Below are 18,505 nucleotides of genomic sequence, written 5' to 3'. Positions count from 1 at the left end.
ATTTAAAATGCTGCTCTTTAATTGGGTCCAATCATGTATCATTTCCATGCTTACATTTTGTTGACTGAAGCAAACTTTAATTGTGAAGGTATAACACCTCACACACCGCCAAATCCCTCTAATACCGAAGTAAAAAGAATTAATAAACCAAAACACCACAGGAGTTTTACATACACACAAAAAAAAGCGTGTCATAAACTGAAGAGGATTGTTATACCAAATCCACATATCTGTAGTTATTTTTTAAAGTTAAAAAAATGGTTGACTAAGGAATAATATATTGGTTGACTAAGATCTCAAAAACATTAAGGGTTTTTCATACACATCTTATTTCATCACTTTTGAGTTTAGTGCTAATAGTTTTTTGAGACAAATTCTGTCCCCATTGTTTGGAGGGGAGCCTGAGGCTTGGATGCAGAGTTAAGTAACACCTAGAAAGAGTCAGGTCAAGAATGAAAGCTAGGGTTCCTCTTCTAAAACCCAGTCTTCTATCCTTTCCAAGGACTAGTCCTATTGTACAACTGGAATAGCAATTAGTTCTTTCCTGTATTTTTTATATTTATTTTTTAGTTTTAGGTGAACACAATATCTTTATTTTATTTTTATGTGGTGCTGAGGATCAAACCCAGTGCCTCAAGCACTCCACCACTGAGTTACAACCCCAGTCCCTCTTTCCTGTATTTTAAGAGTGACACCGAAAAATAGAGTCAGAGGATAATGAAAAATTGAACCAGGTCACATGGCTACAAAAAAGAAGTCAAATACCTATTGAGGTATAGCAATGAAGGATTAAAACCTAATGAGAGGTTAATATCCAAAACATATAAGGAATTCATACAACTCAATAGCAAGAAAACAACTTTAAAACTTTTTAAAAAACAAGCAAAGGACCTGAACAGACATTTCTCAAAAGAAGACAAACTAGTGTATGAAAAAATGCTGAACATCACTAATCATTAGGGAAATGAAAATTAAAACCACACAAGATGCCACCTCATTTTTATTAAAATAGTATTATCAAAAAAACAAGGATAACAAGCATTGAGAGAATTTGGAGAAAAGAGAACCTCTATACAATATTTGTGGAAATGTAAATTAGTACCGCTTTTATGGAAGATGGTATACAGGTTCCTAAAGAAATTAAAAATAGAACTACCATATGATCCAGCAATCCCACTTCTAGGGTATATGTTCAAAGGAAATTAAATCAGTATGTACAAGAAATATCTGAACTCCTGTGTTTACTACAGCCTTACTCATAATTACCAAGATATGAAATCAACCTAAGCGTCCATAACAAACAATCAGATAAAGAAAATAACGCACGCGCGTGCGCACACACACACACACACACACACACACACATACACACACAGGAATACTATTCAGCCTTAAAAGAAGGAAATCCTATCATCTGCAACAATACCAAGGAACCTAGAGGTCATTATGCTAAGTGACATAAGCCAGGCACAGAAAGAAAATTACATATAATCTCACATATTTGTGAAATCTAAAAAAGCAGAATTCATGGAGGCAAAGAGTAAAATAATAATGGTTAAAAGGACTAGAGGTACAGATGAGAAGGTGAGTATGAGTTGAGGTTGATTAAAGGGAATAAAGTTTCCATTAGACAGAATACATAAGTTCTGAAGATTTATTGTACTGCATGGCAATTATAGTTAATAATTACAAGGACTATATACCTGAAAATTACTAAGATAGTATCTCTTAAATGCTCTTACCATAAAAAATGTAACTATGTCAGATGATGAATATGTTAATGAGCTTAATTAAATCATTTAACAAATGTATGCATATAACAAAATGTCACACTATGCACCATTTTATATATATATATATAATTTTTATTTGTCAATTTAGCTTAATAAAGCTGGAGGAGGGAGGACTCTCATGGAATCACTACTAAGGCAGTGTTAGAAAGGGAACTCAATGTAGGAAAGGTATTTTGAATAAGAGCAATAAAAACATCAAATGTTAATTTATAAAACTTATTTTGAAATGATCCCAATGAAACCAAAAGTACCATTTGTTCAATTTGATTAAAAAGCCAATAAATGTTTTCAGATGGCACTAACCATTAGGTTACAACGCTCACCTGCTCACAGAGGCTGAAAAGAAGAAGTGATGATCCTTTAATGTTCCATTTTTCTGGCCTTTACAATTTACCATTTGACTCTTTATTTCTACCTTTTTACTGCCCTTTCCATTCTTCCCCTCCCCAATGTCTCTGATTACACAAGGACATCACCTGAAACAATGCCAATACTTTCTTAAAAAACCTGTATAGTATGCCAATTCCTAAGCAAAACTGATATGGAACAAAACAAATAAACTGAAAAATAAAATGTCCATGATGACAGTAGTATTTACATCACTGCAAATGAGTAATAAATGAGGCAATAAAGGGACATTGAGTGAAGGGGGAAAATATCAAACTAAACTTTAAGATAACTTTGCATATAATAGGAAGCTTCAGTGGTCTCGAGATGTAACATTTCACATGTATGTCACAGTCCCTCCAAACATCTGTGCTGAGAGCCATAGCCAAGTAGGAATGACACATGGCAATTTCCTTGTCAGCCTACCCAATGTTGCTTAGAGGGAGGACTCTCCATTGTGGAAATGGGCTTGCCTTGGACCCAGGTCATTTGCAGTGACATTGCATGAAGCCCATTTCCACAATGGAGAGTCCTCCCTCTAAGCAACATTGGGTAGGCTGACAAGGAAATTGCCATGCGTCATTCCTACTTGGCTATGGCTCTCAGCACATCTGAACTACTGAAGGGTAAAACTTTCAGTATTTTTCCAAAATACATTGGACAAAATTCCAGCTATTAAAGTATATGTATATTTTGTTAACAAGATAACACACTAGTCTACAAGCCTTAGATTATAAAAAATTCAATTTATTACACACAGTCATACTTTTCACTAATATTTTCATTATCACATTCATACTTTTCAATCATTTTATGATGTATATGCGAAAAAAGTGGCTGCTGACAATTAAGGAGAGAAGCATTCGGAAATTCTTGAAATTGTGCCTAAATACAAGCAGTAAATTCAACAAGTTCCTCATCAATCAGTGCTTTAGACGGAATACATGCCAATGAACCAGGGAAGGGTAATTTTATTCTTCCTTTTCACCAAAATAAGTTAAACAATTCCTGCATGATTGCATATTTAAAAATCTAAGCTTCATATTTGCCAACATTGTTAGGTTGCTGTATCAACTCTCTGGCTTAAGCCAAATAAAAGCTTTTGCAACTTTACAAGAAACTTCTATTTAGGAAACTGTAAATTTGGACAGGCATAATTGTTTCTGAAGATGTGGTGTTTTTACATCAATTCTTACCTTTCTAACTTTCTAAATTATATGATATTCCACAATGACCATGGTGAACATGTAATTAAAGACTTTGTATATTTAATTATCTGTTTTCTATGTGAGACTAGAAAGAGTAAGATATAACATAATATGGGTTTTTTTGCTGCCAAATAACTTCAAGTGGTGCCATAATTTTTGGTTGTTAATAGTACAAAAATATTTGATTGACAATATCATAAGAATTCCTGGAGAAATTTTCACATATCCTTATGGAGGAAAAAGAATTTTTGAATAATGAGAGTAAAATAATCATTTTCTTTGTATCTAAATTCTATCAATAGAAAGAAGAAAAATGATGCACTCTTTTCTTCTGTTTGGTTTGGGTCCAACATGCTCCAACATTAAGGAAAGATTCAAGAAACTAAAAGCTCTTTTTCAAAACTTCTCTAAAGTAATGCTGGGGAAATTAAAAGGTGAGTAATATCTTTTTAAAATCCTATATTTTTAACTTCATTTTCACATTTGGGCTTAAATCTTTCACCTTAACCAGCATGACTGCCAGAAGTCAGAAAAGATTAATTATTCCCAACACATAAAAACAAGACAAACAAATAGGAAAACAAAACAAAGAAACCTGGTGATATTATTAGCTCCAGTGGAATTGCATTTTATCTACTTCAAATCCAGCATAAATCCAGTTCTGCTATCTTGATTGTTATGCCAATTTCTTAATATATATGCTTTACTTTTATTAGTAAAAGTGCTTTTTATTTGGTAATACACTGTAAATAAGATTAATCCTCAAGGAATTCTGGGTGCTTGAGATTCAAGAAGCTGTTTCAAAATACAACTACTTCTAAGATTTACCTGTTATGGAAGGCAGAGAAAAGGCAATGTCACTTGGGCCTTATAGCCTTATTGCTGCCTAATATTACAATTTTAATTATATATGGAGATAAACATAGCATAATAGATGCACATTTCTTTTGTTATCAAAGATAATATGCTAGTCTTTTAAAAAGAATTTTTTTTAGTTGATAGACATCTATTTTATTCATTTACTTATTTGAGGTGCTGAGAATCAAACCCAGTGCCTCACATATGTGACGCAAGGGCTCTACTTCTGAGCCACTACCCCAGCCCCAATATGCTAGTCTTTCACAGGAGCTTTAGATGGTCAACAATACCATTTATTACCCACATATTTACCAGGCAGTATGTATAAACCTTTACAATTATTATCATTAATCCTCCAAGTAATCTAAAATAATTTACAACCATATAGTCATAGACTTACAAATTTGCTGCATTGTCTAAAAAGGTCATTTAAAGTCTTTCATGCATAAATTAGTGAAGACATGTACAATCAGCTCACCAAATAAAAAGAGCAATAATAACTGGTAAAAGAAAGTCATAAATTTCCCTTAATAGTTATGAAAGGAGTTTGTGAGATTAAACAGCAAACAGCACAGTTATTCAAATATGGTCTTTGAAACAGATTTTTAAACTTTAGTAAAAAATTTCTAGTCCCCATCACTACCATCACCACCATACACACTGTAGTTTTATTCTTTCAACTTTATCTCAAACCTGAATCTAACGACCTACATTAATTCATGTATTTGTCACAGTCAATTGTCCAACTTTTCCCAGTTCAACCTTTGTAAGGCTTAATGCTTTTAACTTCAGAGTCTCAAAGGATCTTCTCCTCGTGAAACCATTACATAGTATATACACCTGTAAGAAAAGGCTTGCATGTTTCTCTTTTAGATTTTTGAGATATATAATGAGGTCCCACTTTATACAAAATATAAAGTAATACTCCAGTATTTGGATAATCAAGCTCTTAAAAATATATTTCAAAAAAGAGACACTTAAGCAATACAGATAGATTCAACATACAGGTTGAGTATCAAATCCAAAAAGCTCCAAATTATGAAACCTTTTGAGCACCAATGTGACATTATAAGTGGAAAATTCCATGACTGACATCATGTGACCTGGTACAGTCAGAATGTAGACACACTAAAAATACTGTATAAAATCACTTTTAGGCTCTATATATAAGGTGTATATGAACCATAAATGACTTTTGTGTTTAGATGTGGGTCTCACACCCAAGATATCTCATTATGTCTTACAAATACTCCAAATTCCAAAAGGATCTAAGTGTAAAACACTTAGATCCCAAGCATTTTGAATAGGGGATAATCAACCTGTATAATACACATATATACAGTATATGCTATATAACACCAAAATAAAATCTTATTATACTATTATATTGGAAAAAAATTTAAATATACATGAATATTATACTACTTAAGAATCACTTAATGAAATGACAAATTCTATATACTTCATTATGAAATCAAAAGTCAATAGACATACAATATGGCCAAGTATAAAATTAGAATGAAAACATACACCAAAGACCCAAAGACCATCATTAATTAAAAAGAATTTTGTTGTTCCATGGATGTTGGGTTGGTCTACCAATCAATTGCTTTCAGCTTTCTTAATCTATGTAGAATTAGCGCAGCCAAAATTAACAATAAGGGTTAAAATGAACTGCAACTGTTCACAAAACAATGTACAATTAGGAAAACAAAACAATTACAAGCAAAGTAATGCTACTCTCAAAGCAAGGAACTAACCTTATTATTCTTTTAATAGTTACATTTTACTTAAAATCTCATTTGGAATTTCCTTGGCCAGAAAAATGACTATGCAAAGTGAAACTATATGCCAGGAGTCTCACAGATGTTACTACTCTGTTTAAGTAAATTCAAGAGGAGAATATTAGTTATCTTTCTAATAAGATAAAGCTAAAAGGAACGGACAGCCACAAAATTGCAACACACATCCCTAAATTATTATCATTAATAATTAATAATACTGCCTGTTTAAAAACTGTGTGTGTGTGTGTGTGCGCGCACACACACACACACCTTTTTGAGTCTAAATAGGTAGATAATATACTCTGAAACTGAATTCATCCTTTGGAATGCAGCTCATTTGCTTCTCCTTGTTTCAAAACAATTCCTTCTGAGTCTATATATTCAAGGTTCCTTTTATACTATAAAGAAACAGGGTTTCAAAATTAAATCAATTATTGTTATTTTAATCTTCAGAAAATTATCATGTACAGTAATTAGCAGAATACATATCTATTCTCATATACAACTAGCCCTCAAAGTTACACGGTTGTGAAGCAAAGAAATAAGCATAATATTAATAAAACCTTGGGTCAAACCTTCCAAAACAAGGAATTCATAATATGTAGATATGTTGTTACAATAAATAAAAGAGATTATTCATCTAAATTAAAAGATAAATAATTTCTTTAGTTTCATAATTCAGTTAATACTTAGGGTACATTACCTTAAAATAAAAGTATTTTTTAATCACCATCAAAATTTTTCAAGTGCAACCATATGTCTGTTACTCTCCAAAATTATATAAAGAAAAAACATAAATCCTAAATAACAATAACAAAAGATGCGTTTTTCAGGGACAGCATCTCTCTTACTCAGCTCTGTACACCTCAGTTACTCATTCCACAAAAGTGTCCCATGAATGTTGACAAAATCAACTGAACAGTTAGCTAGTACTTCCAAAGTTTTAAGCTAGGGTGATTTATTTTAGTATTTAGGGAGCTCATAAACAAAGTGGATGAAAACTCTGTAACACATTTTAAAACAATAAATGTGAAGGACCCAGAAAATCAAGTGAATCTTCTATTGTAAGCACATGTCTCCAGCCTACACAGTAAATTGTAAATGATTTCAAACTCTAAAGCTCCCTCCTGGAACATCCAGATCTCTCCTTCCCCTTCTCCTTTCCCTCCTGCCTACCTCCTCTACCTCGCTCTGCTCTCCTTTCTTCTTTCTCTCTTGTCTTCCTTCCCCACTGCTGATGTCTTCAAAAGGTACTTCAGGAAAATCTGAAACAAAGGACAAAAGGGCCTCCTCCCACTTTCTTTACTCCACACTAACAATCTCTGCCATTCCTAATGTCACAAAGAGATCCCTGCTAACTATTATAGATGTTCAACTCTCTTCATCTTCTTTTTGCCTAGGATAATATATTCAGAAATAGATGATGGATGATAAGATAGACAGATAATTAAGAAAGTCCTCTGTCTAGACCCACTATCCAGTATATATTTATTCACTCTCAAATTCACATCTCTACATCTAACTCTTAACTTTGCCATGACTTTGAAAAAAAAAAACAAAAATCAAAGTGACTTCCATACCCTGGCTATCCAAAGGAAAGTTTTCAAACTTTTGCAGACAGAGAACTATTAGAATAAAAATACAAAGGAAAGGATTCCCTTATAAATCAGTCACCAGTGCTGATGATTTTCCCTTTCCAGTACTTCTTTGGGTCTCTCCCCCAGAGTCTTGGCCCAAGTTCAAACTAGCTCATGATTGGAATCCAGTTTTCTTTGTGCCATAACATTTTTAACATTCTAAAATATCCCCCACACAGAAAATTCATCTTTCAGATATCCCTGGTATATCTCTATGAGAAGATTACTGAAACTTCTCTGGAAATTAGAGTTCATTTTATTTTCATAATTCAACTTTCCCAACATATCCTCCTCGCTAGCCACAAGTCTGCTGCATTCCATAGTCATTCGCTGCCCCTCTCCTTGTGCACTTCTAGCACTCTCTTCATGTAGCACCCCTCTTAGTAGCTAATGAGACAACTGAATTCACTCTCCATCCAAAACCCCAATCCCAAACCTCTTGAACCATGCATGTTTCTCCTCATCTTAAACTCCATCAAGGGGAAAGAGACAGACCATTTGAGTGTGTGTGCACTTTAAAGCTAGTCAAAACAAAGTCTGTCCACTTTGAAAATTCTGACACTGCATCAATTCCTTTAGAATTCAAATAAATTAAAAATTTATAGAATTCCATTAGCTTTTTGAAAAAATTTATTATACATTGTGCATATGCTTACCCAGCACTGCTTTTTAATTAACTTGTTAGTATCCTAATGGAGACTGTTTTATGCTGAAATTTCCTTTAAAGAAGTGCCTAGGAGAGTAATCTTGTTTACCCAAAACATTCAATAACACTGATGAGGAGGAACAGAATATGACTTGTACAAGCATTAGACAAAATTGGTCACTTTCGTGGAAGTTGCAAATAATTTAGTTACCTGTAATATAAAATATCACTCATTTCAATAAACAAAAATTCCTGGCATTTATTGTCTGGCTTCCAGAACTTTCACAATTTCCTAGATTGGTGATTTTTCCCTGGGGTTTTTTCCTAAGATCACTGTGTTTAATGCCTCAAACCACAGCCCTTAGATTTAGCAAACTCTGTTCCAAAGACTTCAAAGAAACTAACTCATGATTATTTGAGTGACCAATAAAAGGTAAGTACTAGCCAGTCCTATAGGGTTTAAGTTGAGAATCTTTAGAGACTCTGGTCTCCACCCTCAAAACCCTGGCTGTTTATGTTAAGATGACTGACTCCTTGGCCTCCTCTCCCTCACCACCTCATGCCTTTTCCCTTGCTACATCCCTCTGGATGGTTATGGAGATAACGTGAAATTAAAATTGCACTGTAAACATTGGTGGGCTTATTGAGTCTCCTCTAGGGTGGCCTAGCCAAGGATAATGGCTCCTTTTCAACCTACCTTTGGTGGCTGCTGTCCAGAGTCCCACAACATCAAACTTAAGAACACAGCCAGAATTGGATTCCCCTGGTCATCACCCCCACCACTTCGGTGTCCCTATCAGTGCCCCAGGGAATGAAAAACAGGAAGGCTGTAACTTTCAGGTTTTATTGTTGGAAAATTTGTTTCCATGCTTACATAGAAGTGGGAGTAAAAGACAAGGACTTAGGTGTTGTGGTCTGGTCAGTTATTTTCACAGCTGGTCGTGTCAATCACCCTTTCTTAAAAGCTGAATTGACAGGTGAGAAATTCCTTGCCTCCGGGTCATTCCAGGAACTCCTCAGCATCAATTTGAGCTGGGAGAGGGGTCTAGAGTGGAAGGGAGTGGTGCTGAAATCCTGCTGAGTTTGTCCCAGGGGAACTCAGTTGCAGGAAAGAGGATTCCGGCGCCAGGAATGCGCTGGTCCAGGGTCCAGAGGGAAGAGAGGGAAGAGACGGGAAGCCTCGAGTTTAAGGAGGGGCATGAGAAGAAAAGGGCAGGATGCCTGGAAATGCCACAAGAGGGATGGAAATGGGTGAAGAGGATGCAGGCGGGAGAGCAATCGGACTGTTTTAAAAAAAAAAAAAAAATGGAACTAGGGGAAGACTGAGCAACAGGGAGTACACTGCCTCGGGGTGAGGGCGTCCAACCCCGGCCGGTGCCAGACTCTTCCATAGCGCAGGCGAGGATGGCTCCAGGATTCACCGGAGCCAGAAAGTTGGCGCGGCCAGGGACAGCCAGCAGGGAAGCGCCCCCTGCGCGGCGGGGAGGCGCCCGGCTCCTTACCTTCTGGTCCACGATGGAGCAAGCCATCTCGCGGACGTGCGCCAGGCTGTAGTCCCCGGACGAGTCCTGCAGCAACAGCACAGGCTCCCGGCTCAGGCCGATCTGCAGATGGAACGAGATGCCCCCGGCCGAAGCCGATACAGTAGTCAGGAACGGCGCCGGCCCCCGCCCCGACCCCGGGACCAGAGCTGCGGCGGCAGCCGCTGCGGCCGCCGCCACAGGCAGTAGCGGGCTGGGCGGCCGCAGCAGCGGAGGGACGCTCATGGCTTGGTGGGGCGGGACGCAGGGCCAAGCAGCCGAGGGCGGGGGCCGGCGGCGCAGCAGCCGAAAAGTTTTGCAGCAGCCGAGCCAGGAGCTTCTTTCTCTGAGAGCCGAGACGGAAAATAAAAACTTTCCGGAAAAGTCCCCGCGCGGGGGGAGGGCGAGGGGATGAGGCGCGGGAGGGGAGGGAGAAGAGGGAAAATGGCCGAGGCGAGAGGACTGAGCCTCCGGGAGCGCGGCCGCCGCGCAAGGGAGGCTCCGCCGCCGCCGAGGAGCAGCCGCCGCGGCGCGCTCTGAGAGACGGGGCGACGGGTCAGCTCGGCCTGGGCGCCGGACGGGGGCGGGGAAGGGGGCGCGAGGGGCGGAGAAGGGGCTCTGGGGGCGGGCACTGTGGAGCCACCACCCGGCAGGCGCCGCAGCCGCAGGAGCCTCGGCGGCCGCAGTGGCCACCGGTGGGTGCGGAGCCACTGCCCCCTCAGCCCGCAGTTCCGGGGCCCTGACTCTCTGCGTGCCGGGCAGGACGCAGTGGCAGGGCTCAGAGCCGCCTCGGCGGCGGGCGCTGCCGATCGCTTCCCGCGGGCCTCTGATCTCCGTGGGCCCCGCTGCTAGGTCTGCGGACCGGGCGCACCTCCAGTGACCCTTCCCGAAGCTGCAAATTCCCCCAATCCTTGTAGACCCCGCCACTTCTTCTAAGTGTTCCAGGACTACGCACTTCTACAAGTGAGGTGACTTTTGATGCACTCAAGAATGCTGAGCCCAGTGGTCCCTCCAGTACCTTATCTTTAGAGGGTAAAGGGAAGATGAAAAGAGCGGGTCAACCAGAACCCACTTACATCCCACTTACAGTTTGTTTCTGTCAGAGTAGGAAACCAGTCCATGATAATGTATTTCAATCAATTAAACAATCCCCCCACCCACACACATACACCCTTACACTCAACCCCCACTTGCACCACCCAACTCCTAAGGCACACATAAGTAGCTGAATCAGGAGATGGACTCTTAGAAAAGCCATAGTCTCCATAAGGACTGGCAAGGAAAAGATCGGATGTAGTGGCCTCTTTCCCTTTACTTGATTCTTTACGTCCACAGCTTCTATTTCGGAGTCTCAGAAACCGTTTGCTTTTCTCCTTCACTAGTCTATAAAGTCCGCTTTATAGGAGTGGTGCTCCCAGCTCCATCCCAGCATTATTCAAAAGTGTTGTGCCATTATTCAAAAGTGTTGATGGTGATTGTTTGGTGGCACATAGCAAAGTGTGCTTCCCAGGCCCTGGGGCTGAATTCCAATCCCGTCCAGGCATCAGGATAGTCTTCATGGGTGCACAGGGTCCAGATTTCACAAAGGCCACCTTTAATTTAGTCCTGTGATATAGTCTGCTGTGGCTGTTTTGGAATTCTTAATGAGTTTGAAGAAGGAGCTCCATATTTCATTGTGCAGACTAAGTTGCAGGTCCTGCCTCTCACTTTACTACTTCCCTGGTGCTTCTGCTTACTTACACAAGCACTCACAAACACCTAAGCAAACTATTGGGTGTATTGTCATTTGTAGTTGGTTACATTTTATTTTGTTCTACTTTATTTTTTGGTCTTGAACTCTGGTTCTAATACCAGCCTGTTTTGCTCCCTCCCATGTTGAAGTTTGAACATTAGAGAAGCACGTCAAGGCAACCATATAAAGCAGGGTTTATTTAAAAAGAGGTAACATAGACTTCTCCCTGGAGGGAGAAGGAGGCCATAGCTGGTATCCTGGTATCCCCAGAAGGAAGGTGTTCTGCCTTTTTTATATATGTGCTAGACTTCCTTTTTGTTCTCCTGCTCTCTTTCCCTTACCTCTTCTTCCTGTGTAGACTGTGTAGACTGCCTATCTGATTCTGATTTCAATTCTAGCCCAAGATATTGAAGGGTATTTTAAATTCACTTGAGTTGTGTTGAGTCAGTAATGGAATCTTGATGTCTACAACTACTTTATGTCACTCACTGCTATAGAAGAGCTTTGAATTTACTCGTTGGAATTTATGATTTGATAAGGTGTACATCTGTTGGCATTTTCCCTACTTGATTATTTGTAAGGTGGTCCTCTTCATTCATGGTACTTTTGCTAATTTACTAGAATCAGTGAACCTAAAAGAAATGGTGGAATTATTCTTGCTGCATGTCCTTCTGAATTCTCTAGGCAGTGTGCATGTGTGTGTGTGTGTGTGTGTGTTAATTTCAGAAATATATTTCATTTCTTTCAAAATTGGAAGAAGTCTCTATTCTGCAATTTTCTGTTACTAAGACAAAAGTTTACAGGTACATTTAAAAAGTATTTACAAAATTTCATTTGAGACACAGGAAGGCTGGAAATACTCACATTTTGTAGATATTGAAGCCAGAATTAGACAGGCAGTCAGTATAGATAGGTAAATTGAGTCAGGTTGGGTCAAGGAGGCCAATATTTAGTGAGTCCAGGAAGTTGGAGTCTATCCCCTGAGGGTTGGAAAGATAAATTCCTTCAGAGCCCTTCCTCCACCCTTATCAAGAACCTGCCCCAACTTCAACCTGAGGCTAAGGTAACCTGTCCCAGGAATTGCCCCTCCCTACAAGGAGCTATGAGGTTGTTAATTAATGTGTCCTGGGCTGCTCCTTCCTGCCCTTCCCCCTTCAGCCCACCTGTTTTCTACCTTTTGGCCATCCCACAGAGCATTTCTTAGGCCTAGTCACATATACAGGAAGGAGAGAGATAAGGGGAAGTGGTCAGGAGAACAAAGGAATCCTAGGATATATAAAAAGGGCAGAACACCTCGCTTCTCGGGATACGAGGATACCAGCTATGGCCCCCTTTTCCCTCCTGGGAGAAGTATTTGTTATCCCTTTTTAAAATAAACCCTGATTTATATGCTTGCCTTGGCGTGCTTCTCTAATGTTCAAACTTCAACATGTTAGGAAGCAGAACTCATCACTATAACCGGCAGTATCAATACCAGAACTATCCATTGAGGATTTCTCTGTGCCAGACTGTGCTGACACCAGTTGTGCCTCTGCAAAGAAGACAAGGTTCTTGCTTTAACAAATTACATTGAATAGAAAAAGTAATTATACAAATAAGATTATTTCTGAGTCATTATTGCAAGGAATAATGATAATGCAATGATAAAGTGAGTGATTATGGGCAGGATGGTGGAGAAAGAAAGGGTCACTGCTTTGGCCAGTGGTTCAGGAGAGGTTTCACTGGAACATTTACATATGATCAAAACCTGGTTGATAGAAACTAGCTTTAAGAAGCTCTAGGGTGATAGCATTCTCACAACAGGCAAAGACCTAACACAGGAATGTACTTGGTATTTTCAAGGCACAGGTGAAGAGGGGCCAGTGGATGAAAAGTGGCCAGAGAACTGATGGAAGCCAGATCACCAAGGGTGTTTAAAGCTATGGTAAATAGTTTTTATTATTCTCACTGCACTGCTAAACCACTGGAAGGTTTTTAACTAGGGAGAGATCTGATTCAATTGGCATGTTTTAAAAGATCACTTTCTGGCTGCTGTGTAGAAAACAGATTACCAGAGTAAAAATAAAAGAGTACACTGGGTAGGACTATTGGTGTTGTTCACTCTAAAGGATTACTATGGACTGCTATAGTTGCAGTAAAGATTCTAAGAAATGGAAAGGTATAGCATCTAATTTGGAAGCAGAACCGAAGGTGTTGTTAGTGAATCAGAGGCTTATAAGCAGTGAGAGAACAGGAATGTCATGGAAAACACTTAAGTTTTTGAGCAGTTAGCCTGATGATGGTACCAATAATTGAGACACTGTTATGCTCGAATTCGGGACCCCCAAAAGACCACCAGAGACCCAAGATCGATGTAAGCAGCAAAGAGGTGTTTATTGCGAGTTAGCTCAGTCCTCCACGCGCTCACATAGCAACTGGTGACGCTGAGGGTCCCTGAGCCCAGGGTTTGCAGCAGTTTTATACACTCTTTGGGGAAGGCAGGGACTTCACATACATCATAGCATCTCTTAGCAAATCATCACACACCGCGGGAAAATCAAATAACAACTCTAAAACATGATTAGCACATTCACTGGCGGGAACAAGTTGGGTAGGAGTGATTGGTTACTACAAGAGGGGGATTCGTTTGAACTGATTGGTTTAAGCCAAAGGGGTGTTCGTGCTGAACTATAATGGTTTCCCAACACGTTATCAACCACCGTAAACTACTGGGAGGGTCATCTGGCATCCCAGGTATTTCCCTGTCTCATGCTGATTGGTGGCTGCTAGGGGATTGCTATGGATCCCCACCTAGCCTGACTGAGTCAGGGACACCTAGCGCAGCAGATCTCTCCTGTTATTTGTAGATAAACAACTTAGCAGGATGGGAATGTGCCTAGGAGTGCTCTGTGGGTCTTTCTAAGGACAAAGGTGATGTCCCTTCCTTGGGCAGGCTTTGCTCTGAGGTAGAGGCTGGTTTTTCAACAAGAGACAGGGAAGAAATAGAGTTGGGGAAGAAATAAGATTTCTGCATTGTGCATACCAAGTTTGATATGCCACTAGATTTTCAACTAGAAGTAATAACTAGAGCTGGATATACGAATCCAATGTTCAAGAAACAAAACTGGGTCAGAAATGTTTCTGGAAATCATTAATGTGGGAAGTCATTTTAAAGTTAAATTACATGCGATCTCTAGGAAGAGAAAGTTTAGGGACTCACCAGTTATATGAGACTTACAGGAAGTTAGGTGTTCTATTTTAGAAAGAAAAAACAAATTGTGAATAACTCTTTCTTATGCTGTATCAAATACTATGAACGGTGTTTGGTACAGAATGTTATAAATAATTGAGAAGGAAAGAGGATAGAAGGAAGAAACCCTAGAGAATTTCTTAAAAATTAAGAAGCTGAAATATTATTGAATGAAAAAGAGTGAATAAAGAGAAAAAAGAAGAAGAAAATCTTAAACCCACTGGAGTTCCCATAACAAGCAGAAAATTCCCTCTGGGTTGGTTATTGCAATTTCTTAAGGCACCTGAGAACCAACAGTTTGTCAACTGCTACTTAATTATTATTTTTTGGGGGGGGCAGGGGGGGGTGGGTACCAGGAATTGAACTCGGGGGCACTCAACCACTGAGCCACATCCCAAGCCCTATTTATTTTATTTAGAGACAGGGTCTCACTGAGTTGCTCAGCGCCTCACTGTTGCTGAGGTTGGCATTGAACCCAGGATCCTGTCTCAGCCTCCCAAGCCACTGAGATTACAGGTGTGCACCACCGCGCCTGACTGCTGCTTAGTTTTTACTGAATGACAAGGGAATAGACAATAGACAATACCTCAAAGAAACTGGCATGTATCACTAGAAAAAACTTCAAAATTAAATAGAAAACTTTAAGAATTTGGGAAAACATCAATAGTTTCATTCCTTTCTGAATATTTTCACTTTGGAAAAGGAAAGAGAATATAGAAAGCAAATAGTTGCTTATATAAATTACTATATAAAAAAGTTAATACACTTATATAAATTACTGTATATTCATTAAATGAGCTTTCATTTTTTGAATCATTACTAACATTACTGGAATAATGATATTTTGGAAATGACTGAGACCACCATTTTAGACAGAATGGCCAATACCCTAATCAAGATTCCACATAGATGATTAGCATTTGCAGAGGAGGTACTTACAACAACTTCCAAAGATGGATACTAATCCTGCTGGATAGTCTTCAAAAGAGAGTTGTATGTTCAGATAATTTCAGAAGTTTCCAGACAGTAATTTACAATCAACAATCAGAAACCTGGTTGAAAATAATCTGACTTAAGTGGGAGTCGATCTAGGAGCACTACATTCTTTGTCCAAATTAAACAGGCAGCAAAGAAAGGAAAGTAGATAAAAAAATTTGCAATTCTGTGCTAAAAGGATCATATCCTCAATCCAAACATTTTACAGTTTTCTGCAATATCAATTCTGTTGATATTGCAACAAAATTGACACAGGTGCATCACAATAGGTTGGAAATCATAATCTAGAGCTTAGGTATATTATTACATTAGTTAATATATTATAATTATATTCTTATCATATAATCATATTATTAGATATATTTAAATGTTTATAGGTATTCCACACCTGGGACAATGGGGGGAAAGTGGGTTAAGATATTGAGGATTAGAGAAATTACATACCAATGTGAAAATCAGAAATTTGAAGGAGAAAGTATGGTTCTAGGATATCCTTCCTTTTGGTGCTGCTGAGCACTGGAAGTTGTATGCAGGCTAAAGATGGATAGATGGATGGATGGGTGGATGGATGGATAACGTATGTGATATACGTTTTTATTGTTGTTTGTTTTATATGGTTTATATATAATCACTTTTCAATCCCAGTTAGGTAAGGATAATGGCACTAAACTGGCACAAAAGAATAATAAGATCCTAATGGAGCCATCAATGATACAAACATCTGCCAAAAATCTTGTGCTAAAACCTGATCATGTGACAAAATGTTATGTTGCTGTTAATTTCATGGAAAATGAAAAGGCAAAAACAGTAAACCTGTGAATTTAATTTTTTACCAGGAAGAAAAATTGATTATTTTCTTTAAGCAGACTGAAAAAATTCAAAGAAAAGATATATTTGCTGCTAGAATCTGAGACACCAAAAAGGACAAAAGACTCTTCAAGACAAGCTTCCAACAATAAAACTATAAATGAACCACTTAGGAAATAAACTTGGAAACCAGTGTAACTACACTGTAAGTTCTTAATGGATATAGGTCTATAAGAGAAATGAATAAAATCAGGCATAAGTTTAGGAGCAGGAGTAAATAAAAACAACAGTTATGGTAAACTAAAATCAATTAACTATATTCTATATATCCATTTTATATATTAATGATGTTCTTGGGACATGACACATTATAGAACAAGGTTTATAAACTTCTTTTAATGAAGGACTGAGGGCTCATGACACTAATTTCATCTGATTTGAAAATGAAAGTTATCATTGCTAACAAGAAATCTGAAACCCTTTGGTGTGGCGGAATGCAAGTGAGTTTTGAGGAAATGCTGATTTAGATTTAATTTTGTATCTGCCACTTTTTAGTAATATGTGTCTGAGGAGAGACAATTACCATTTCACTAAGTGGGACTGAAGCTTCAGTTACCCCAATGGTAAAATTTTTTCTAAAAAGTATACTACTTGAAGTACTATAAACATTAAATTATTTATTGAATATAAAAGCATGAAGAGCTGGGCATGGTGGCACACACATGTAACTCCAGCTACTGGAGAGGCTAATGCAGGAGGTCAACCTCAGCAATTTGGTAAAACTGTATCTCAAAGTAAAAGAAAAAGGGCTGGAAATGTGGGGCTGGGGTTGTGGCTCAGCAGTAGAGTGCTTGCCTCACATATGTGAAGCAGTGGGTTCGATCCTCAACACCACATAAAAATAAATAAACAAAATAAAGGTATTGTGTCCATCTACAACTTAAAAAATATATTTTTTAAAAAGGGCTAGGAATGTAACTCAGCAGTAAAGTGCCCCTGGGTTCAAAGCCCAGTATATCAAAAACAAACAAACAAAAAAATCTGCCACATATTAGTTATCTCCAAAATAGTAGCTGCTATAAACCATATTAGTCCAAGCATCATTTCTGCCATCCACACCACTTATTGTAATGTTAAAATGAGAGATAGCAAAGTAACCGTATTACTTCTTTCTCAAGCAAGAAAAAGGATAATTACAAAGAAACTGAAGTTTAAAATAAGTGAGAAGATAGAAATTAGCTAGAGATGGGATGTGCATTCAAATAATTGCTTTCTAAGATTGAACTGATAGATGTATTACTAATATCATATTCTTAGTATTCTAGACAACTGGAGAGAGACAAATGTTCTACTTTTCAAAAATCCCCAAAGAAAGGAAAACATATATATATATACCAATGAGTTTAGAATTAATGATCAGTGAAATTCTAGATCATATTATTAAACAATGGTTCAAAAATAATTATGAATTAAAAGAAAGTATGAGTTCATCAAAACAAACATTGCTATCTTTCTTGCTTTTCTAACTTCAAGTTGAAGAATATTATATACATGTGGGTTTAATTGAATTCCAGCCAAAATGGACAATCTTTTTGGTATCTAACTGTCAAACTAAAAAACAATTATTTATTGGATGAGAGTAAATTATTGAAAATTGACCTAATTGATATGCAAAGCATTATGCTTCCTTGAGACTTTTCTAGAACAAACCAAGTTCTGTACAAAACAAGCACGTAAAGAGTGTCTGTTAATGTAGTGATATCCACCTGAATGCAAGCAGTGATGGTTGCCTCTCTTGTTTTTCTCTTCAACATTTTAAAGATTTATATTAAGAGAGCACTTCTTAGAAAGCAGGCATGAATACTATTTGGATGTCACAAATTGGAGAGCAATTACTAAAAACTTTTG

General features: G+C 38.2%; 1 protein-coding gene across 3 annotated transcripts in view; it reads right to left on the bottom strand.

The window, feature by feature from the left end:
• The window catches only part of Prkd1 (protein kinase D1), a 306,569-nt gene extending 296,167 nt beyond the window's left edge, over nt 1–10,402 (bottom strand). The window contains exon 1 of one of the 3 annotated variants that reach the window (XM_048798724.1): nt 9,816–10,402. In XM_048798724.1, the coding sequence (XP_048654681.1) occupies nt 9,816–10,079 (264 nt within the window). In that variant the 5' untranslated portion in view covers nt 10,080–10,402. The remainder of the gene's footprint in view (nt 1–9,815) is intronic. The other 2 variants (XM_048798722.1, XM_048798723.1) reach the window with 2 other exon arrangements.
• Nucleotides 10,403–18,505: the final 8,103 nt, after the last annotated feature.

The sequence above is a fragment of the Marmota marmota genome, unplaced genomic scaffold (genome assembly GCF_001458135.2).
Source record: "Marmota marmota marmota unplaced genomic scaffold, marMar, whole genome shotgun sequence".
Taxonomy (NCBI): Eukaryota; Metazoa; Chordata; class Mammalia; order Rodentia; family Sciuridae; genus Marmota; species Marmota marmota.
Note: the sequence above shows the minus strand (reverse complement) of the source record. Positions and strands in the feature narration are given on the sequence as shown.